Source organism: Cricetulus griseus, chromosome X (assembly GCF_003668045.3).
Source record: "Cricetulus griseus strain 17A/GY chromosome X, alternate assembly CriGri-PICRH-1.0, whole genome shotgun sequence".
Classification (NCBI taxonomy): Eukaryota; Metazoa; Chordata; class Mammalia; order Rodentia; family Cricetidae; genus Cricetulus; species Cricetulus griseus.
In genome coordinates, this window is record NC_048604.1 from 89,151,119 (window position 1) to 89,174,205 (window position 23,087).

Consider the following 23,087-nt stretch of genomic DNA (forward strand, 5'->3'; position numbering starts at 1 on the left):
GAGGGGCCCAAGAGGCGCTGCATGAGAATTATTGAGTGAAAAAAAAATCTCGTTCTTCCCTCACTCAATGATGATGTAGGGCTCCTCTGTTCCCGGTGTACTGGCTACAGGCAACATGGACATTATCCTCGGAGTTACTTTTCCATACAGCAGCCATGAGCACTTTCATAAAGTTTATATTATTTTCCTGGAGCCCCCAGAATGGACAGCCACACCTAACATCCAAATCCACTCCACTGAGAAAGAAGCCCGGTTTGTACAGTTCAGACTATTTACACAGCCTTTGCTTTCTGCTCCTTTCCAGCAGCTATAGCACTCACAGGGCAGGCCCGGAGATGTTGCTCCTCCAAAACCAGTAAGTGGCAGCTCAGTTTGGATCTACAGTGGTCATCAGGAAAACACAAATGTCTCTCCCCCCTTCTTTTAAAATAAAGCATTATATATGTACATATATACACGCGCGCGTGCGTGCGTGCGTGCGTGCGTGCGTGCGTGCGTGTGTGTGTGTGTGTATGTGTATGTGTGTGTGTGTGTGTATGTGTGTGTGTGTGTGTGAAGGTGTGTCTCTGTGTATTTCATACAGAGTTGTCCTAGAACAAATTTGAATGACCAGTCTGTGGACTTCCCAACTCCAGTATCAATACAAGTTTCCATGGGTTGAGGATCAGTGTGGGACCCAGAGGGATGTGGGGACAGTGGTCAGGAAGCAGTTGGAAGCATGGATTGGACACAGAACCTTGGATGGGTGGCCCAACCCTTAGCCCAGGACCTTCAACTTCTCTTTGGGCCCAGGATCTCTCCAGAAAGGCTCTGAGACTGAACAAAATGGAGGTGCCAGACTGGAGGGCAGGGTTGGAGAAAAGGCTACTCAGGGATCCCTTTCCTGGCCCTGGGGAACCAAGGCCTGTGAGAGTGCAGCCAGGGAATCCCTTTCATTCTCAGGTTGCCTTGGTTGTGGTTTTCCATCACAGCAAAAGGAACCCTAACTAGGGCAGTGATAAGATATTCTTTCTCAGTTTTCTTGAGACAACTGTTTTTCTTACCACACATGAATCCAAACCAGTTCAAATCAGATGGCCTCTCCTTAGCCCTGACCCAGGCATGGCTTGGCATGTGTCCAAATGGAACACATTCAAGTTTGGTGGTTGATCGAGAAGAAACGTATTCCATTGTTCAGAAGGGTGCATGTCTAGCTCAGTACAGGTGAGGATCCCAGGTTTCTAAGTACATTACATGCAGGTAGGGTTCTAAGGTTGCCAAGTGAATTGACAACACTGTGTGTGTGTGTGTGTGTGTGTGTGTGTGTGTGTAAGAGTCGTCTCAGGGTCACTAAACTATTCCTGTGCTTATGTGATAATTTGGCAAAGAATATGCTTTCCCTTTTCCTGTGCCCTGAGAACGAGTGAATCCAAATCTGAATTTAACAGGATCATTAGTTTGATAGAGAACATCTCAAGATGGGGAAACATCAGGCTGGTGCTGAGAAACCAGCTGTCAGAGATCAGCATCACTAAAGAGAAACCTCCTGTGCTGTAGTGGGACAATGGGGACAGAGTCCTGAGGACAAGCCCCTGGAGGTGCCACTCTGTGAAGGTCCAAATGCATTTCAAGGAAGAAAACCTAAACTGGAAGGAAGGGTTCCCTGCTCCTCTAAGGCAACTGTCTAGGGAAGTGTCTATCCCAAGGCCAGGACACAGAAGCTGATGCTGCCATGATCCAGAGGAACCTGGATCTGGGTTTGGCAGCAGAACTTGGCATCTGCAAGCATGGAAGATGCAAGATTAGAGATTCAGGAAGGCTGGCTCCATGGTTTCAGAGAGCAGCCAAGGACAAGCAATGTGTGGCAGTGTTGGAACTGCTGTGGGGATGTCCTGAGAGGACACTGTGTTTGGCCACAGGAAGAGGAACTAAAACACTGGAGATCATATCCTGATGCACATAGCAAATGTCATATGCTGAGAACATTGTGAGCCTCCTGAAAGGAACAGCATTCCTCTACAGTAACCCAAGGCACAGAGGTCACCGACATTGCCTCCCCCCAATCATCTTGCATCTAGGGTATTGAGGTTGGTGAGAGGGCTTAGGGACCCAGTACTGCTAGGACCATCAGACAAGTGGTTACTGGCTCCGGATAGGCCATTGTCGGTGCCTGCCTCCCCTTCCAGGATTGGGAAATGCCTAGTGCCCAGCTTAGCAGTGCAGTTGCCTTCATCCATAATTCCAAAACACGTGTTCCATTTGCTGCCCCTGCCTTCCTCACTCTCCCACAATACCCTTCTCCTGTTTCAGTTAAGATTCCCATGCTTTGTGAACCTGACTTTCATGTATCCCAGCAGCAGCTCCTCATCCATACGTGGTTTCCACTCTGCAACAGACACCCGACCGAGTAGGTGAGCAGAGGGTTACCAGATGCCCAGAATCTACAGCAAATCACACAGACAGCAGCAACTCACCAAGAAGTACATCTTCCAGGAAATAACGATGAAGAAAACACCAACCAAATGGGAATGAACAAAGAATAGAGGAAACAGATGCCAACCAAAGGGTGCTTACAAACTAGCCTAGGAAACAGTCACATCGATCCAGAAGGAGTGAAGGGATGGATAGGGACCAGTTCCCACCTGCCCACTGCAAATTCTGGTCTGGGACTAAAATGCTGGTGTTAATCTATTTGCATAGATAAGAACATATGCCAGGGTACAGTATAAAGTCTGATACAAGAACCTGAATGTAGTTTAATAACACATTTCGTTCTGAAATATTACAAATTAAACTCAGTCGGCTGTACCCAATCTAGCCATCTACAGTTAACTCTGCTGCTCAGCACCCTGGGGAGGGTCCCATGAACAAAGGAATGTCTTACCACTCAACATACTCACAATGTTAATGAGTGGGAGGGTGGCCCTGTGCACAAGGGGGAGGAGGCTCAACACTGGAACATTCTTCTTTGACCTAGCGAACTTTCTTTCCAAGCACTTGTCAGTGGCTCAACTCAACATGTATCACTGTCTGAGTGGAGCAGACCCACCTTGGGCTTAAGACACTACAAACATTTCTCAGAAACCTTGACAATACAGAGAATTACCATCCAAACTATTCAGTGTGTATGTGTGTGTGTGTGTGGTGTGACTCTCTTGGGGAATTCTGGGAGCATAGACTTTTACTCGGGGTGAATCTCTGAAACCGGTGTGGAAGAGGTAGGTGCACAATCCACACTTGCTCATTCCATGTGCTGGCCACCCATCCCCACACGGGCATGTTGACCTATGTTGCCCTCGGAAAACTCAAGGAGCATCGTGGCTCTCCAGACAGCATTCCAGGAGGCCTGGCCACCAGGCCATTGCACCTGGGGGACAAAACAAGACAGTGTTACACATAGGGGTACGCTTTGCCAGGCTTTGGGACCCCTGCCTTCCCATTCCCACCTGTGTTCTGCCAGGCCCCATCAGACCCTTACTAGACTTAGGAAAGGGATCCGCCCCCCATACCACCCAGCCCAGTTCTGAATAAAATAACATTCACCCGCAAGTCATTCTGCTCCTCACTGGCCACACAAAAACACTCGATCTAAGAAGAAAGCATGCAAACCCCAGAAGGCATCACCTGGCTGGAAGGCAAGGGCTGACTCTGTTCCCTGGTAGACACAGGTAGCTGCATGGCAGATGAGGCCGACATCACCTCCAGAGAACTGAAAGTGAAGAGCTCTATCCTACACAATTCTACTTCTTGCATCAGAGCAGGTTTTGTCTCTAGGGGACACTGGGTGTTGTGAAGCTCACAGTCCTAAATCTGTGCATCAAAGCTGTTCTGAGTGATTGATGGGAATGTGAAATGTTCAGAAAAGGCACTCTGTGCAGAGTTAGCCAGGAGGGAAACATTCGAACCTCATACAGCTGGTCAGCTGAGGAGACCTTCGCTGATGCTAACCCAGCCCTGGAAGGACAAATCTCACGGTGGATGCACTAAGACAAGGCAACAGAGCAAAGCCAATAAAAGCATAAAAATAGGAAAGCACAAGGCTGGGCATGGAGCCTGTATCTACAATCACAGCCTTCCACAGACTAAGGCGAGAGGACAGCTAGGATTCACAAGCAGCAAGATCTATACAAATAGACCCCATGCCATTTACGAGAAACAAACCGTCCTGCCAAGTGTCTGTTTCTATTTAGTTGGACTCCTACAGAATTCTCAAGGGGTCGTTTCTTTTGAGTTGAAACGTCCCCTCCAGAAAGAAGGATGGAGGCGTATAAGACCCGGGAATTAAACAATGATCACATCTAATAAAGCAGAAACTTTTAAGATTCACAAAGGTCCCTCCCCAAGGTTATAGAAGCAGAAAGTAATTGCTGAAGGCAGGGATTCTGACCAGCTAAGGGGCCTTGAGGAGACTCCCTCTCTGGTGAGGTAAGCTGCCTAGGGATGATGCCGCACTTGTCAAACTGCTTGCAAGAGAGCTCCAGGGTTCCAGCCTGAACGAGGCACCACCCCCATGGGGTGAGTTTTGGTGAGGTTCATCTGCCTTTGGTCATGTCTGCTCTGTATGCAACTCCTTAGGAAACTCATCCATTCACGAAGATGGGCTTTTTTTGTTACTTTGCCATCTGTTGCCTCTCTGGGGTGAGTAGGCATTTATTCCTACCACCACCAGGAATAGCATCACACTCAGAAATGCAACTAATCATTACAGAACAGAAGCACATCCCTGGTCTTGGAGTATCAGAGACCTGGGTGGTAAGCTGAGGAAGGTTCCATCATGACCTGGAAACCTGGTCTTGCTTACCCCGACTATAGACAGGACAAGTGTCCACTAAAACAGGATGAGCGTTAGCAATTCCCTCTCGACCAGAAGACCCCACACAACACTTCCCACCTTCTGGACCTCTCCGCCAACCTGGAGATTTTTGACATCTTTTCTCCACCCACTCCATACACTGCCCCTATCTGCAGTATGCAACTAGAGCAGGCATGACCAAAGGCAGATGAACCTCACCAAAACCTTGGGCAACTTCTCTCAATCACAGAGGCCTGGACCACACTGGACAGTATGCATCTTTCTGTCTGAAGTCCCTTGAGGCCTTGGGCATTATCTCTACCACAGGACCCTCTGCTGCACCATACACCCAAGTCACTGCCGTCTTCCCAGAAGGCCTTGTCATCTTTCTTAACTGCCTATGCCTTGGCATCTATTAGGCTTTTCAAGCCCTTTCAAAACAACAATTTGGAACATTAAAATGTAAAACCATGATGCTTCTCAGAATCCAACAATCTTTAATCTTTGTCTTTGGAACAAATATGAGGAAGATGGTGGTAGAGACAAGAGACCTCCAGCTGATGACAAGCTGATGACTATCGGAGGTGTAGGATGCCCACGGATGTGCCTATGTTTAGTGTGTTCATTTATTAAGAAGGAGTGCTCAGGTTTCTAGAAACACACATAAGGAAAGATACTGATCATCAAACTCTGAGATAGTGAGTCTGTAAACTAAGCCCTAGGCTATCTTGTGACCCACAGAAAGCCCAGGACGCCTCAGGCTTACCTCTGGAGATGATGAAGTTTACAGTCTGGGGTGGAAGCTCCCTGCCCACTCCTTGGTCCTGGGCCCTCCTCTGGGTACAGGCTCTGAGGACGACTACCAGGCAGGCCAGTAAATCCTGCAGATAAAGAAATCCCGAAAACCACAGGTGAAAGGAAGGCTCACAGCACATGTGTGGCACAGCCAGTGTGCCCAACACACAGAGTGCACTGTAAGAAACCAGTTCACAAGCCCTGAGACTCAGCCTCCTTCCCAAGAGAAGGATGGATAGATCCATCAGCACTACCACCTATCAGACCTCTAGAGCCAAAGTCATACTCTGTTTCTCTTGACAGTAGGCCAGGCTTTGCCACTGTGGGCTTCACACCTGTCTGATGCCAGTCAGTCTATCACACACAGCCACCCCCAACTGATCAGGACATGCAACTTGCTCTTCAGCCTTCAGGCACATGCCTGCTTCAGTTATCTCAGGTTTCACTGAGATTTTTCTGGAGGTGGAAGCTTTTGCTACCTCACTCTCACCTTTTCCTTTCTCTACACCTTGGTTACAGAGCATCTTGGAAGATGTTTGACTCCCTTGCTCATATTGTAAATAGATTCTTTTCTCACACAATATATCATGATCACAGTTTCCCCTCCCTCCACCTCTCCCCATTCATCCCTATCTCTCCTTGTATCCAAGTCCATTCTCTTTCTGTCCCTCATTAGAAGAGGACAGGCTTCTAGGTGTTAACAACCAAACATGACACAATAAAATATAATAAGACAGAGTAAGAACCGTCACATCAAATTGAGCAAGGCCAAGTAACAGAAGGAAAAGAGTCCTAAGAGCAAGCACAGAGACCCACTCCTTCACGGATTCAAGAGTCCTATAACGATACTAAACTGAAAGCTATAATATACACACAGAGAGCCTGGTGCAGACCCGAAAGCCCTGTTCTTGCTGCTCCAGTCTCTGTGAGTTCATATGAGCTTTGCTCAATTGATTTAGAGGGCCTTGTTGCCTTGGTTTCCTCCATCGCCACTGGCTCTTGCAGTCTTTCAGCCTCATCTTCCCTGAGGTTCTCTGAGGATTTGATGGAGACTTCTCGTTTAGAGCTATGTGTTCCAAGCTCTCTCTCTCTCTCTCTCTCTCTCTCTCTCTCTCTCTCTCTCTCGTGTGTGTGTGTGTGTGTGTGTGTAATATCTGGTTGTGAGTTTCTGTATTTCTTCCTGTCTGTGGCAGGTGAAAGGTAGGATTCATGCTGCCCTGAATCCATGTGGGAGCACAGCCAGCACTAACATAGCCTGGTCTCAGGCCAGAACAAAGCACCTGTAGCAAGGTTTGCTCTAGCCTCCTGCCTAACCACCACAGTGCTCACCTACCATAGTGGCTAGCTGCTCAGGACCTCCTGAGATCAAAGAGCCCATTCTGGCTACCTCCTATGGGCTTCTACAACTGTTTCTGCTCAGTCCTCATTGCTGAACTTGAAACACTCCATTCTTAATAAATGGAGTAAAGCTGCAGAACCAAGGCTGACACTTACAAACGTACCTCCCCCCATAGAGAGAGAGATAAGAGAGAGGAAGCAGAGAGAGGGGGAAGGTGGGATAGATATAAGGAGGGAGGGAGATGGAGAGGAAGAGGGAGAGATTTTTAACATGTGGACCTTGTGGAGCTTTAAATGAGATAGTCTCCCATAGTCCAGGCATTTGAAAACTTTGTCCCAATTTGGTGGTGCTTTTGCATGTGCTAGGGGGTATGGAATCTTAAGGTGCTGGAGGCTTGCTGGAGTAAGGGTATTCCTGGGGTGGCCTTTGAGAGTTTATTGCCTTGTCCAACTGCTAGCCCACCTTCCACTAGCCCTGCATGCAAGTGCAAAGGTGATCAGCCACTTCGTGCTCTGACCAAGAGAACAAAAGTTGCAATGCAAGGAGCACTGGTACCAACTGGGCTGTGGGAAGGCAAGTAAGGGAGGACTTGAGATGAATGCTCAACCCCAGACCTGAGAAGTACTCATCTGACCAAAACTGGAATAAAAAGCGCCCCCCCCCAGTGAGTTTTCAAATGGCAGGCTTGAAATACTGGAACGTATTAAGAACATAAATAAAAGTAGGCAATATACGATTTAAAAAAAAAAGAAGCCATTAGAAACTGCAAGAAATAAAAAGATGCATTATGCTCCCAGAATGTTAAGAAACACAGGCAAACCCACTGGTCTTGCAAGGTGGAAACTTGCACATACAAATGCAACAGTGATAACCGAGAAACAAACACATGGCATTTCTACCCTGGAGTGACAGGTGCAGGGCACCTAGGAGCATGTCTAAGGATCATGCCTTCCTGCATTGCACAGGTACTCACAGGTAATGTAGGAAAGTTGGGGGTGGTGACATGTGCGTGTATATATTGCCTCCCATTTTCACTCTCTCCTAACTGCCTTGCTTTTTTTTTCATCCATGGTGTTTTTTTATTTTTCCCATGAGATACGTACATGAGAAATAATCTGGAATATTTGTGGCAAGAATCTACTCTGACTAGAGTGGTTCGGGGTTTCCATGACCCCAGTTCAGATTCAAACAGGTGGTGGCCACCCTAACAGAGCACCTGAGGACCTGAGTAGTTGTCTGAATATCCCAGTCTCTGTGAGGTGGACTCACCTGCATGCCTGGGTCCCCTGAGGGCAGCCATGGCCATGGCCATGGGCGCGACTGCAGGATCCATTCCAGAGTCAAGCTGTTGTCTACAGCCCAGTTGCTCCATTGGGAGGAAAATTTCCTTGAAGGACGGCAGCATAAGGGGCATCATCCAAGACTCAGGGGCAGCCACAGAGGAATCAACCATGGGGCTGACACTAGCCAGAGGGCAGAGGCCAGGAGTGAGGCCCATGGATGTGAGGCCAGCAGAATGGTGACCTGGCCACTCCTGGTAACTCTCATATCCGTATAGTGACCTGGGGAATATAACCAAACAATGTGCTTTGGTGGGTAGAGGCCAGGGTGTAGTGGGTGGATGTTGGCGTGGACTTCAGCCAGCGTTGGCAATATGGGCAAGAGCCAATGAAGCTGTGGAAGGCTGCATATGACTACCGCTAATCACCCTGCTTGCTCTTCCCTGGGTTTGTCAAGGACTGGCCTCTGGCCTGGAGTCACAGACCCTTAAAAGTGTCTATTGCATAGAACCAGAAAACAGAAAATGTTTTGCATGACCCTACTATCAAAGAAATAAAGGGCGGTTACTGTTAAAGGCATTCATGAATTAGGCAGAAGCTGACAAAAGTTTAATGAGTACACTCATTCAGGGCTAATGCACCTCAAACATGATCAGAGCTTTTGCTAAACGTCCTCTCAACCTCTGCTATAGCCTGACTGGCACGTACTGTCTCATCCCCATGTCACATGCACCTGCCTGGGGTCACGCACCTGGGTACTGTCCAGCCTGGCAATGACCCCATGACTAACCAGCAAGGGACTGCATGCAGAAGGCTCATGTCTAGCCACAGGGGAGCAGAGTGCATGGGGAGTCCCAGACAGTGTGGTACATACAGGGTGCTGCTCACTCCATGAAATAAAAACCAACCAATACTCAGCAAAAAGAAAACAAAAGCAATCTACTATGTCAGGGCCCAGCACAGGCAGCCCTGGAGTTAAGGGTAAATTATACTCTACTCTGCCCTCAGAGGAGGGGACTAAAGAGGAAACATGCCTTGTGGCCTGAAGGAATGACACTACCTGAAAGCCAGTGGCTGTGAAGTTTTGTAGTCTCCAGAAAAGCTCGAGGCTGGGTACTGTGGCCCCTGAGATCTTGGAGATATCTCGGAGGACTGTAGAGTCCAACTTCCTTCACCTCTGACTGAAAAGCAGAACAGGACAGGGTGCATTAGAGCCCACCTCCTGCCCAGCAGAGAGCAGCTCCACAGACTGGAAGCAGAAGCGGACTTTTTAGTCATCCCAATATTCTAATCCCTTGGTGTGACTTCAGTGCAAACAAAGAGTTCCAAGCCTGCAGATTAATTCACTTCCTGAATCTACTCATCGTCCTTCCTGAGGGCTATGTCCAGACCACACAGCCATGCTGGGGTCACTTCTCAGCCAGCAAGATCTTGTCAGCAATCAACCCTAAGATGCCCTTGGGGTACTCACCTGACCCTGGAGACACAGCCACAGACTTGTGATGGTATCCTGAGAGCTGGAGTGGCTGAGGACCACTCTCCTTTGCACTGGAGACTTCTGATGAGGCCTCCTGGGCTCTTGGCATGTGCAGGAGAAGAGCCCTCTGACGCCTCCGGTAATTGGCAAACCAGTTGTACACCTGCTCAGTAGTCAAGCCGGTCTCCAAAGCCAGTTTCTCCTGATCCCCACCCCCCAAAGACAATGATAATTGAAGTATAAGGGGACACCGAGGTGGCTCAGATGGCTCATGTCTACATAGGAAACAGAGCACTGCCCAGTACAACCCCTGCATAGATGCCAGAGATGGTGATCGATGGTGAACTGGTGCAGTGACGAACAGTTTGTCTCCTGAGCTCATGCTGGAGATGAGAGAGCCATACACACATGCCCCACCTCCTGAACCCACTCCCTGGGCCAGCTGATGATGCTCTGAGCAGCCAAGTCCTTAAAACAGGAAAGGGGCCATGAACCCCTGGATCAGTGTCTGCACTGTCCCCAAGCAGGAGCCACTTTCTCTGAACCTCTGTGCCTTTCAAAACTTTGGTGGTCACACAGCAGAGGACCAAGGAGCCTCTGGGAACTGACCAGACTGACAACGTGGCAGCCCCACATGAGAAAATCAAACCTTGTAGGAGAGCTGAGAAGAGGTGGGGACCAACAGCACCCTGGGAGGGGCCTGGAGAGCCCGGCAAGCACAGAAGGAGACACAGACTGCTAAAGTAGTTACATAGTAGAGGGAGAGCTCGCTAAAATTTGGGGGACCTAGACAGGAGGAAACAAGGGGAAGGTGGAAGGAAGATCAGCCCAGAGGAGGAGGGAAGAGCTGCGTGATAAAGAGAGAAGAGTTATTCAGGAGATGGTGGGGGAGACCCAGTTATTGGGTGGCAGAAGGCTCAGGAATAGTAGCAGAGAAGCCACCCTGTGTGGGCTGTTGTCCTTACCAGGTGGGCCTTCTTGGGATAAGCACCCACACTTGTAGCAAAGTCTTGCAGATGGTAGCGAACCTCTGGGAGGAAGTTCCGGCTCTTTGGGCCCTCAGGGCAGATGTTAGGGGGTGGTGGATTCCTAGATAAACAGGACCAGGAGGAGCCATAGAACACAGGTTCCATGGGCTTAGGGCTTGGCCCTTCACAGGGAAGGAGTTCTGAGAATCATTCTCCAGCCCACCCCTGCATCCAGTCCTGGTCACCTCAGGTGGCCTGATCCCTACTTTCTGGGATGCTGCCCAGTGGTCCACCACACACTGCAGCTACCCAGGGAGCGAGCAAGACCCCGCCTTCACAGAGCCCAATGCAGTACACTGATTCCCCCTACTTCCCAGCTTACAGCAAGCTTATTAAGCCTTTCACCACCAGCAGCATCTCTTCATCAGGTCAGCCCCACAAGCTGACCGAACCGTGAATCTCTCACCTTACACATGGATCCTTCTAGCTGCCCCTCCTTCCTTGTCTGTGATAGCACAACTTCTCAGAGTATAAGCAAGATCATGGCCCCAGCACACCATATATACTGCCACTGGCCTCCTCATGGATGGTCTCACTCATGCCTGCACTTAGCTTCTCAGCCCCTTATCTTCTCCATTCCCTTCCTAATGCCTCTCTTCCCCTGTAATGCCTCATGTTGGGAAGCCCCTGCACCATGCAGGAAACGCACAGGTGTTTCTCCCTCTCCTCTCTACACTGCACTGGGATTTCAGGGTCACTGAAAGGGACCCCTGGTGGTGCCATTCTTCTCTTGTGTTTAGGCCCATCTTTCCTGCTGTATATTTGAATTTCTTCATATGGACACATGGCATGAATGAAAAATATCTCTCTGGGGGAACGGGTGAAATCCAGGTATTTGGCATGCCTGTACTTCCCAAAGTCTTGTGCATAGATGTATTTCCCAAGAACACCTCATCTAACACATCCCAACTGTAATCCACTTGGGATGCCAGAGCCTTCTCCAACCCAAACAGACCCAGACAGCCCCAGAACAAAGGGCCCTGATCCTGACAGTTTCTACTTAGCAGAGAGCTGCTCCTGCCTAGACTTCAGTCCTGGGCCACAGCTGGCCTCCAAGACACTACAGAACTGGCCAGCCTATTTACAACATAGACCATGTTCTGGCCACTGCCCACATACTGCTGACACTGACTGTCTCCCTGGAAGCCACTGGAAGGGACAGGTGAATCATGCCATCACCTTTTCCTATGGCCACAGGCTGAGGACAGATGTATACTTGTGAAGGGCTGAAGACAAACTCTCTGAGACATCTGCTATCTGTTCAGGACACCAGGTACCTCTCAATCCCTGCTTCTGACCTGGCCGTCTTCCTGCCTAGCAACTGTACCTTTGTGGTTTCTGAAGTAGCTCTGGCCAGTTCAACCGTGGTGAGCATGGCTCTAGCAGGCCTTGCTCTTCTCTCCCACTCCCTCAGCCTGACTAAAAACCATTAGGTTACATTCCTAAAGCTAGCCACAAATTTCTATTTCCTTATTTGACAACGTCCTCCTCCTGAGGCTGACTAACCAAGGTCCAGCTACCAAAATGTAAAACTCAAGTGACCAAAACTCCATTTGACTAATCTTATTAACATGTCAAAGTGATAAGTGGAATGTTAGTGCCCCCCAATAACCTCACAGGGTGTGGCACCACCAGGAGTAGGTTTTGAAGTAGGTGTGACTTTGTTGGAGGAAATGTGTACTATCGGGGCAGCTTTGAGGTCTCCTATGCTCAGGCTGTGCCTATTTCAGTTCAATTCTGTTGCCTTTGGATCAAAATGGAGACCTCTCAGCTCTTCTCCAGCACCAAGTCTGCCTCCACAACACTATGTCCCACCATAATGAAAATGGACTGAACTTCTGAAATGTAAGCCCCCCAATTAAATGCTTTCATTTATTAGACTTGCTGTGGTCATAGTGCCTCTTCACAGCAACAGAAACCCTAACTAAGAAGTTTTTACCAGGTCTGGGGTGTTGCTGTGATTGGTCCTAAGATGCTTTTGTTTGAAGGAACATGGACCTTGGGACTGTGCATTGGAAAAGCAGTTAAACGCTTTAAGTGCTGCTTCATGGGCCATCCTAGGATGAACATGGAAGACAGTGGTGCTGAATGTCACTTGACTGTGGGTGCAGAATGTGACTTGAACTGGATCAACACGTTTCAGAGAAGAATGTCAGTATGTGGCCTAGAGACCAGTCTTGTGATATTTTGGTGAAGAACGTGGCTGTTTTTTGCAGTTGCCTGAAAAGGGCACTGAAGTGAAGAGTTTTTCATTAATTCTACTAGCAGAGGAAACTTCAGAACAGACTAGTATAGACTCTTTCATGTGGTTAATAGTGTTAACTCCAGTGAGGCATTATAATGCAAATGATCAGGTTGAGCAAGGAAAAGTATGAAATGTGCACTTTGAGGAGGAAAGGAGCACCAGGAAACAGAATGGAGTGATGTCCTGTGTTCAAGGATATAAACGGACTAAGAAATGGAATACAAGGTGTGCTGACCCAGCTGAGATTCCAATCTGTGAAAGGGAATTAAAGAAAATCTTAGCAGTGTGGAGGTGCACATTTTTAAAGCCAGCACTGCCGAGGCAGAGGCAAGTAAATCTCTGGGTTTAGGGCCAGCCTGCTCTATAGATTCAGTTCCAGGACAGCCAAGCTTAGGCAGTGAAGAAAAACATCAAAACCAGAAAAGCAGGTGAAGATGTTAACTGATTGACGGGGCCATGTTCCACACACAGCAAGCAGCAGATGCTGGCAGCTTCAGTGACATGGTTCTGGATTTAGATTCAAGGACAGAAAAAAAGGGAGTTATGTAATTTGCCTCTGTGCATAAGAAACCTGCTGAGGACATGCATGCATCAGGGGTAACCCTGAATGGAATCCTAGAGAGGCTGTTTGTGAAGCTGTGATGCTGAAGTCTGGAATGCCCTGGAGGCCCCAAGATGTTGAAGACGCCAGAGCCCTAGGATAGCCGCTGAGGACAGCTGCTAAGAGGGAGTGGAACCAGCCCAAGAGAAGGAAGTGGGTTGCAGTCAAGAAAGCTGGAAGAAATTAGAGATGTGACGAGTGTTTTGACATTAGGTGTGGAGATACAGAAGTTGGAATTTGCCCAGATGGTGTCAGTCTTGCTTTGGTCCAGCATTTCCTCACTATGCTCCCTTCCCTACATTTTGGAATAGTAATGTATATCCTGTGCCATTATATGTTGGAAGTATGTTGTCTATTTTGGAGTTTGATGGGAATGTTTGACATTGTGCAATCTGAATTATGATATACTTACAAGGTTATGGGGCCCAGGATGTGGAATGTGGTAGTATGAATGCAGGTGGCCCCTGTTAGTTCACAGCAAGTGGCACTATTAAGAGGTGTGGCCTTGTTGTCAGAAGTGTGACCCTTTGGGAGTGGGCTTTAAGGTCTCCTATTCCCAAGCTACACTTATCTCAGTTCACTTCCTGTTGCCTGTGGATCCAGATATAGAATTCTCAGCTCCTTCTGCAGCCCCATGTCCGCCCACATGCGGCCATGTCCTGCCATGGTGATAATGAACTGAACCCCCACCCAATTAAAAGTATTCATAAGAGTTGCTGTGGTCATGGTGTGTCTTCACAGCAGTAGAAACCCTATCTAAGACACCCAGTAAAATGAAACACCTCATCCTAATAGGGGGCTTCCCCAAGTACCTTTACAAACTGCCATTTTCCTATGTGCCTTGTCTGTCTCCCCTCTATCCAGAGGTGGTCCTCTGTCCCTCCAGGACAAATGCCCCTGCCTCTTTCCCTTATTCCCTTTCCCTTGAACTCTATACCCCCATCTTTTTCTCTTATTCTCTTTTCCTCTGTCCCTCTGGGGCAAATAAATCTCCTTTAAACTGAGAAGTTGAACTTGGGGTATCTTCAACCAACTTTAAAATTCCCTACAGTTTCTCCACTGTCATCCAAGTCCTGGCCAAGCTTGCACAGATGACTTGGTCAAAAGAACCTCCCCACACCCCAAAACATAGACCTATTCTCTCAGTCATCTTACTGTCTCAATAACCACACATGAAGAACTCCAATCTATTTCTTCTCTATTGACCTCTGCCTTTATCCATTGGCCAAGAGTAAAAGATTGAGACTTTGCCACTACCCAAAACCTCCAAGCACCTAGCACTGAGGGAACAGTTCACAAACACAGGGACAAGATCCTATGACTGCTTATCTGTAGTCTGCTGGACTATGAGCCTTGGGGTGGCATGATCATATCCATTGTCTCAAGGCTGATTCCTTACTGAGATTCTGAGGACCTGTCTCTCACTGTCAAAATTTGGTATGCTCTCTGGTCAAAGGGAAAAATAAAACCTCTTCTTTCTGCAGTGAGTGGACCCTGTGACTCAGGAAGCCTCTAATCCTCTGAGCATCATAGCTCAGTCCTCTTTCTCAAGTGAGATGCCCAGGATGAAGAACAAAGGTTCCACAGTCTCAGTGTCTAGGGAACCCTAGCCTTGTATCTCCCACACAAAACCTCAGTCATGTGACCTGGTTGTTCCACACTAGCTTTCTCATCTATAAATGATGAAGGTGAGACTAATATCGATGACTTTATCAACCAGCAGCCCCCAGGGTCTAGACTGATGCCTAGACATAAGGATTAGATGGTGTGAGAAACAGTTAAGCACAACTCAGTTGTCCTTCACACTCACTGTTCCTATTCGTTCCTTGTCCATTGATGATTGGAAATAGAGACAGCCAGGATGCCAGTTGCATACACACATCTTCTTCTAGCCACCACATGACAGGGGTCAGGTGGAGCTGTGACTTGGTGATGGGCACACCAGGGTCTGACAAACACTGAAGTCATGACATTCATTATATAGTAATAAATACTGGTAAAGTGACTTCCTGCACTTGTTTCCTCAGCCCCTTGGGGTTTGGAAGGCACATGCCAACCCTGCAAGGCACATGGAGTCAGGACACAGGACAATCAGTAGGTACCTCTTCCTGCAGCGAAACCTCTGCCCTGGGTTCAGCTTGGTGACACTCAGCCTCCTCGTGGTCAGGTGGTAGTGGATGTCATTCCAGAGTTCTACCAGCTCCTGGCTGCCTCCTGGCACCTGACACCCCTGTAGGAAAAGCTTGATGAAACCCCCTCAATCCATACACACTGGAGTGTGTGGGAATTGGACGTGTACACCAACCCAGCCTATGCTAAAGACAATCACTGGGATCTGAACCCACAGGTCCAGAAACCACCCATGTCAGCCAAACATGCAAGCTCTTCAATCCCAGAAGGCATGGGAAGGTTCCATGCTTGGCCAGCCAGTAAGCACACACGCCTGCCAGACATCTCATGCCTGTCATGCATAGATCAGAGAGGCCTATTTCCCAACCTTAAACCCCTCAATCCTCCAAAGAACTAAGTAAGCCCATCGCCCCCCTCAACCACACAAATACAGAGAACAAGGTATGTCACCTTCATGATACCTTCTTCTCCTTATCTTGCTCTGGCAAGCACTCCCTCCATGAGTTTTAAATCCCACTCCAGGGTTTCTAATTGCCAATGCCACTAACTGCCATTCTGTAGTCACCTCAGCTGAGCCATGTACTCCCTGTCTGTTCACTACGTTCTTTCTGAGTGGTTTTGTGTTATCATTTTGACATAGGCTGTCCTGCAACTCGCCATTGTCTTTCCTCGCCTCCTGAGTGTTGAGCTCACACCTACAGCCATCTGTGTTAAGCTTCAGGTCAGGTGTCCATACCAAATGTGTCACCGAGTCTGTCGTGTCAGTTTAAAACATTCCATCCTCGGGAGAGCTCCTTAAGCAGGACAGTTCCCAACTACTAAGAAATAGCTGCAAGGACTCTCTGAAACCCACCAGATTCCCTGGGGCCCACCCTGCAGGAGGAAGCAGAGCCCGACTGCAAAGAAGCCCTGAGACACAGTAGAGCCCAGATACAAAGAACAACACTCTTAGCTAAGCAAAGCTGCAAAAAAGCCTGCGGCCAGACCAACCGCCTGGGAGGAGAATAGAGTCAAGTTTCCTGGAAGATGTTCAGACCACCAAAGGCACCTGGAACAGACACCCTCTAACCAGCAGAGTTGTCAGTGGGGTGGACCTTGGTGATGCACCTGTCTTTGTGGGGGTTCGCACCTGCAAGTAATCCCTGTCCACATTTTCCTGTAAGGAACGTCTACAAAATTCTTTGGTTCACCAAGATGGATTCCAAGTAGTATCCATACTTTGGTCTGTCATCGACTCCCTTTCTTGGGTGAGTAAATGAGTTTGTTTCACCTCCCTAGGGGGAACAAAACTTGGTTTCAAACAACCTAAGTGGAGCTCAAACAGAGATCTGACAGAGCCAAAGGATAGTTGGGAGGAGTGTGTACATGAATCTCCTATGCAGTCAAGCCATGCAACTGAGGCAGCAAAGCCTGAGGGGTGAGTATCTACAAAGCAAATTTCTTTAAGATTCATTTGTTTAATATATACACAGTGTCCAGCCTGTATGTGTGCCTGCAAGCCAGAAGAGGGCACCAGATCTCATTACTGATGGTTGGGAGCCACCATGTGGTTCCTGGGAATTGAACTCAGAAGCTCTGTGAGAGCAGCCAGTACTCTTAATTGCTAAGCCATCTCTCTAGCCACACACAAAGGAAATTTCTATACAGTCGTCCATTCCTGTGTCTCGGGTGTAGTGTGCCTTTGGGATCTGAAAACAGTTTGCATGGTTTTGGTGTGGGCAGTGAGACATACAACTAAGGCTACATCATCTGGGTTAAGAGAGTATGTGAGAGGAGTACCAGGAGGGTATTTCTGCATGTGTGGTAGGGGTTAGTATGCCTCATGGAAGAGTGGGGTTCAAAACACGAATATGGAGAAGTGCTGGAAACACTTAAATGCTTAGAGGAAATTTTGCAATGTTTGAGATTGGTGCACAAGAGTGGAGACGGTTAGCAAGCTGCAGAGTCTGCCTGACTGCTGTGTGCAGCAGAAATGCATCTGAAGCTGAGATGGCAGCCAAGCAGAAACTCATTTGTGTAAAGGGGGAATGGCAGCAGGAAAGACAGATGCTCATAGCCTCCTCAGATATACTTGCTGATTTGGCAATTAAACTGAATAAAAGGAAGACAGGGAGATGGTAAAAGCAGTAGAAGATACTCCTCAAGTCCTACCTTTAGTATAAAAGAGGGAGAATCTGTAATCCAGAATGCAGATAGGGCATGAACAATGGTCCATTGCAAAAGTGAGTGTGGTCAGAAAATACTCAGCCCTTGAACTGCTGGAATGAGGGAAGCCTTTTAAGTAAGTGATGGAACAGCCCATCCAGCCTGGCTTGTGAGGCCATGGAACATGGGAGTGGATGGAATCAGTCTGATTGCCCTAGAAGCAGGAAAACTGAATAATATAACTAGCCATACCTCCTTAAGGGAAAGGCTGCACAATGTGAGACCTTATGAAAGAAAATATCCGTGATGGCCCGGCATAGCAAAGCCATTAGGAATACCTAGTTATCTCCTTCTGAAGTCTCCACAACTAGCAGGGGCTAGAGGACACAGAGGGGGGAGGGCACAGATGGTATTGAGGAAACCCACAAGCAAAGAGAGCTGTGTTTGAAGCCAGATTCACCGGGCCAGATAGAACCATGTTCACAAAAGAGTTAAGAAAAAGGCTGACCCAGCAGGGACCTTGAGGCCACTGGTATGGAGATTTGGCAGCTTTGGTGATCCCCTTGTTTGGGGAAGATCTTTATAAAGTGGGGAAGGCTTTGGCAGACAGATCCCAGTAACTTAGACCTGCAGTTAAAGGGTGACTGTGAAGTAAAAGAGCAACCTAGAGGAGATAAGAAAACGGTAGTGCAGAGGAAAAGGTGTATCTGGGTTCCTCAAGACAAATGTGGCTGGGTTTGATTTGGACTGGAGTTCCTATGGAAAGGATTGAGGAAAAACCCAAATTGTGTGCTCTGCAGCCCCTGGAAGTCTTTAAAGCCCAAGCAGCAGTTCACATAGGCCACCCACGACAGAACAAGACAAGTGAAGATGATCAAGTCTGGCCCATGGGTTGGCAACTATGCCCCCAGACTAGCAAGTGTCAATTTCACTCAATAAAAAGGAGATGCTGATGGTGGAGATGGTCTGCCCAGTAGTGAACTCTGTGTGCTTATGCCACAAATACAATGTTAGAATCAGCCTCAACTCATGACCACTGGTAAAGCTACTCAGAACAAGTGACTGTTTCCGTGGCATGGGAACCTATTTCTTAGCCTTAGGAGGACGTCTATAATGAGGTACCTCCTCCAAGACTCAGGGATCATTGCAGAAGAGGGAGAGAGAAAAAATGGAAGAGCCACAGCAAAGGGTAGAGTGTTGTGTAACAGTTGCCTCCTAGACTGAAACATCCACCCTGAGGGGAGCTCCTTAAACAGGGCGGTAAACAAATAACAAACAGTGGTTTCAAGAATTCACTCTGCCCCTGCCCTCAGGGTAAACGGAGCAGAGCTGACAAGTACAAATGCACAGAGGACTCTGAGATTTCAAACAAGCTGGGCTTTGCTGTTACCCTTCATTTGGTCTACTGTGGGTTCCCCGTCCCGGGTGACTAACAAGTGTGTTCTCTCACCTCCAAAAAAGTTTTGTCACACAAATATGTTTCAAGGGCACCTGTGCTCAGCATTTCTCACCTGATCTCCACCAAGGATTTTCTAAAATGGGAGTTGCCTAGGTTACTTGCTTCAGTCAGAAAGGGCCATCCTGCCTCAGCTCATGACAACATGGCTATGGTGGAGGCTGCTGTGTCCCCACTTCTCTCTGCACCGCCCACCATACCTTTCTCATACCTTTAGAATCTGGAGGGCTAAAAGCCACTGCTCTTTCTGGATCAGGACCTGGGTACACACCAGGGCCACCTCTTCATTGCTTAGCAGCTCCCAACAATGCTGGCTCTCCAGAATGGTTTCCACCAGATGTATCATCTGAGCAGGGTTCTGCTGGAAGTCCTGACACAGCTTGCCTGCGAGGATCACCAGGTCTGGTGGCAGAGGCTGAGCGTCCCCTTGCTCCCTCAGCAGCCTGAGGAAGTTCTGCATCTTGCAGGAGCAGCTCTGCCAATAGGGAATATTCAGAGTAACACTGATACCAACCGTGTTCTAAGCATGTGTCTTCAGACCAATACCAGAAGTCAGGTGACATGAGAGCCTCAGGCTACATACACCACTTCCAAGGTAGGGAAACTCACCTGAGGAAAGGTATGGTGGTCTCCCACATCCTTCTTCTAAATCCCCCAAATAGTGTGTCCTCAAGGAAGCAGCTGTGCACAGACAACTGAAAAGGCACCCTGCAACCACCTAGTCCCTCCCTTCTGAACCTTAACTCTTTCCCAAGGCGTGAGCCTTCCTTGTCTTTTCCCTTCTTATCATCCAGGCTTTTGGGAAGGCTATGATAATGTTTCCATTTGCTCTTTGCTGTGGCATCTGTGGGTGCCCCGGAGTCCCTGGATTCTGCCCCATGGGTGACAAGTCATTCACCTAACCAGGGGCAGGTGCTCTTTTCACAGAGCTAGGGACACAGATTTCCAGGACAAAATGCTGAGAGGAGAAAATGCTAGGGGAGAAATAGTTCCCACCTTAGCGAATTGGTGAGGCATGTTGATGACAGATTTTCAGGAGTGAAACCTAATATCCCTGATCCCATTTTTTTGGAATATACCCCAAAAGTGAGGCTGAGGACAGGTCGCCTGTGGGGAGCCCAGCCTGTGACACCTGCTAACAAGAGCCTCCCCGAGCAGGGTTGATTCCCTCACTCCCTGCGGTCTACTCCATGTGCCTCACCAGCCCTCCACAGAAGGCTCAGGCTCTCACAGATAGGGAACAAGTCTGTTTCAGGCCAAGGTTTCATTTATTACCGCAACCCCCTGCTGGGTCAGGGACAGGCTCAGTGCCTCATGAGACCCTTATCTGAGGAAGAAAGGGGCTCCAACTGAAACCTCACTCAGACTGGAACCAGAGGGCCAGCCCATGATGCCAGGTACCTTTCCAAAACGCTGTTCCTTCAGAGGAAGACGCTGGCAAACGCTCGAGTCCAAACAGGGGATGCAGACCTAGAGAGGCACAGCAGTCAGAGACACAGCACTTGTGACTTTCAGAACACCGCCACCCCACATGCCCTCCTGAGGCGCCTCCCCACAACACTGCCCCACCTATCTTCTTCCTGCAACTCCTCCCTGAGACCCCCTTCAGACTTTTGTTACTCCTACAGCTATCTCCACTGATCTGCAAGCTATCGCTACAAAGTATCGAAGCTTCAGACTCTGCTGGCCCACACCAGAGGCCCCTGCAAAGAAAGAGTGGGGAGTGGCTGCAAGATGCAAAAACACCTTCTTATTAGCATGGTGAAGGTGAAGTTGGTCCAGGACACAACCTGGAGTATCCTCCTGGTGCCTGTACTTGAAGCAAAGCTGGGGTCCCCGTCCTCCTTGACTTGTCCCTGGCCATATGGGACTGTGGGTGCTTCTGACACAAACCCTGACAACTGGCATGTTGGGGGCCCTGGCAGGGCTGTAACAGAGCCCATTCTAGGATTCTTCATGTGCACCGAGGGTAGAAATTCAACTTCTATGGCTGTGAAATGCAGGGAGCTTAGGGTTCTGGGCAAACTGTCGCCTGGCACTCTTTTTAAGACCAGACTAAACCTGATGGGAGATAAGCAGATTTCTGATAGTCTGACAAGTACACAAATGGTATTCAAAAGTCCGGAGAAGAAAAATGACCTGTCCAGTGCCCTGGAGATCCCGGCCCAGGCACGCTATAGGTTCACAACCCCGTGAGACTCTCCTTAACCCATGGTGTATATTTAAACATGCTTAATATCATCCTGAGGGCAGGATCCCAGTGACTAGAGATCCTAATCAGGACATTGGGCCATGCCATATGCTACACCCAAATGGATGAGAGTTGAACCCATTTGGAATTTGTGTGTACAGCACATTAAACCACATTGCCCTTGGAGAAACATAATTTGTTTTGTTTTGTTGTTGTTGTTTTGTTTTATTTTTCTGAATTGCTAGAGTTTGGATTTGGGTTTTTTGAGACAGTGCCTCATTGTAGACCTGGCTGGCCCTCACCTCTCTATATAGACAAGGATAACTTTGAACTCACTATTTAGACAGGATAACCTGGAGCTCTCATGCTCCTGCCTGTGTTTCCCAGTTGCTGGGAATACAGTGGAGGAATGCTCCATCGGTGTTGTCTATTTTTTAAGAATATATGCATCACATGCTATACCTTTTCTTTCTACATTGGACAGAACTCTAATCAATAGAGCTTCTTAAGTTTCCTTTAGGTGTGTGGGTATGTGTCTGTCTGTCATGTGGGTACACATGCTGCTGTGTGTTTGAAGGTCAGGGGACAAGCAGGACTCAGCTCTCACTTCCACCATGTGTCCCCATCCATTCAGGTTGTCAGGCTGGGCAGCAAGCAGCTCCATTGCTGAGCCTTGCTCCCTCACTTTTTGCTTGTTTGCTTGCTTTTGAAGCTCTGACTTTCATAGGGATGATTTAGAGTCTGCAAGGAAGTTCTGACTTCCCGAAACTTTTCCAGTGCAGACTCAGTGGCAATTATTATCCTTGTCTTGGGGTACTTATAACATCTCTGCCTTCATTTAACTAAGTGTGAACTTGTAAGATTCTGCAGGGGAACCTAAATATTGTGTCTTCTGTTTTGTTCTTTCAATTAGACTGATAAACACACATCTACCAGGATTTATGATTTGTCAATATAAGCTTTCAGGCATGCCTTCAAAAGGTGCTGTTTTAAGCAAATTACAACAACCACAACAATTCATATTTCAGTACCTAAGGTCAGTGTTAATCATAAACCTCTACCAGCTTTAATTCTCAAAAATTATTTTAAAAGTCCACTATTATTTAATTCAGCATCACAGAATTTTTCCAAACATAGGCAAAATAAAGTATATACCAGAGAATGAGACACAGGCAAGGGGCTTTGTATGAATCTTAGACTAATCTGATCTAAATAGCAAGTGCAGGCCTGCCAGGGCTACATAGGAAGACTGAAACTCCAGGTTCTAGGAATGGGACACTTCCCCCAAATAATAAAGGCTATTGTCACTGATGTGGCTTGCATCCTAAACCTGGAAGATAAGCCTATTGCTTTGGTTGCAGGATTTGGAGAAATAAGGCTAGGACTGAATGTCCTCTCCCTTTAAGTTAGTCAACTTTCTGATCGGAGTTAAGGCCTGCTCCACAGACGGGACTTCACTTCAGGTACTGGCAACTTTGACACAGTCTGCTGTCATGAAATTCACAGGCCTCAGTGGAGAAATGACTGTTAATGCATAAATAAATGCCTATGATATGTTGGCTAAGGTGCTTCCCAGTGTGTGTATTCACGACCATGGTATATTCACGACATGCTGGTGTTGTTCTTTGG

The 23,087-nt window shown here is 48.0% G+C and overlaps 1 protein-coding gene across 1 annotated transcript; it reads right to left on the reverse strand.

Annotated features, from left to right (window-relative positions):
- Positions 1–3,220: 3,220 nt before the first annotated feature.
- Anhx (anomalous homeobox) lies at positions 3,221–19,727 on the reverse strand. Its single transcript, XM_035449748.1, has 9 exons — positions 19,479–19,727; positions 15,639–15,766; positions 10,628–10,751; positions 9,657–9,864; positions 9,246–9,366; positions 8,175–8,467; positions 5,538–5,652; positions 3,604–3,688; positions 3,221–3,346 (listed from the first exon to the last, which is right to left on the reverse strand). Exons 1-9 carry the CDS (start codon positions 19,725–19,727, stop codon positions 3,221–3,223), a joined length of 1,449 nt encoding a protein of 482 aa, XP_035305639.1.
- Positions 19,728–23,087: the final 3,360 nt, after the last annotated feature.

What these genes read in the sequence shown, in the direction of transcription:
- Anhx (XM_035449748.1), bottom strand. Translation starts at nt 19,727, where the DNA reads ATGCAGAACTTCCTCAGGCTGCTGAGGGAGCAAGGGGACGCTCAGCCT. An exon ending in TCACAGCCACTGGCTTTCAG is followed by an intron (nt 8,468 to 9,245) that starts GTAGTGTCATTC and finishes TATATTCCCCAG; the next exon opens with GTCACTATACGGATATGAGA. An exon ending in AGCCCTTGCCTTCCAGCCAG is followed by an intron (nt 3,347 to 3,603) that starts GTGATGCCTTCT and finishes TTTGTCCCCCAG; the next exon opens with GTGCAATGGCCTGGTGGCCA.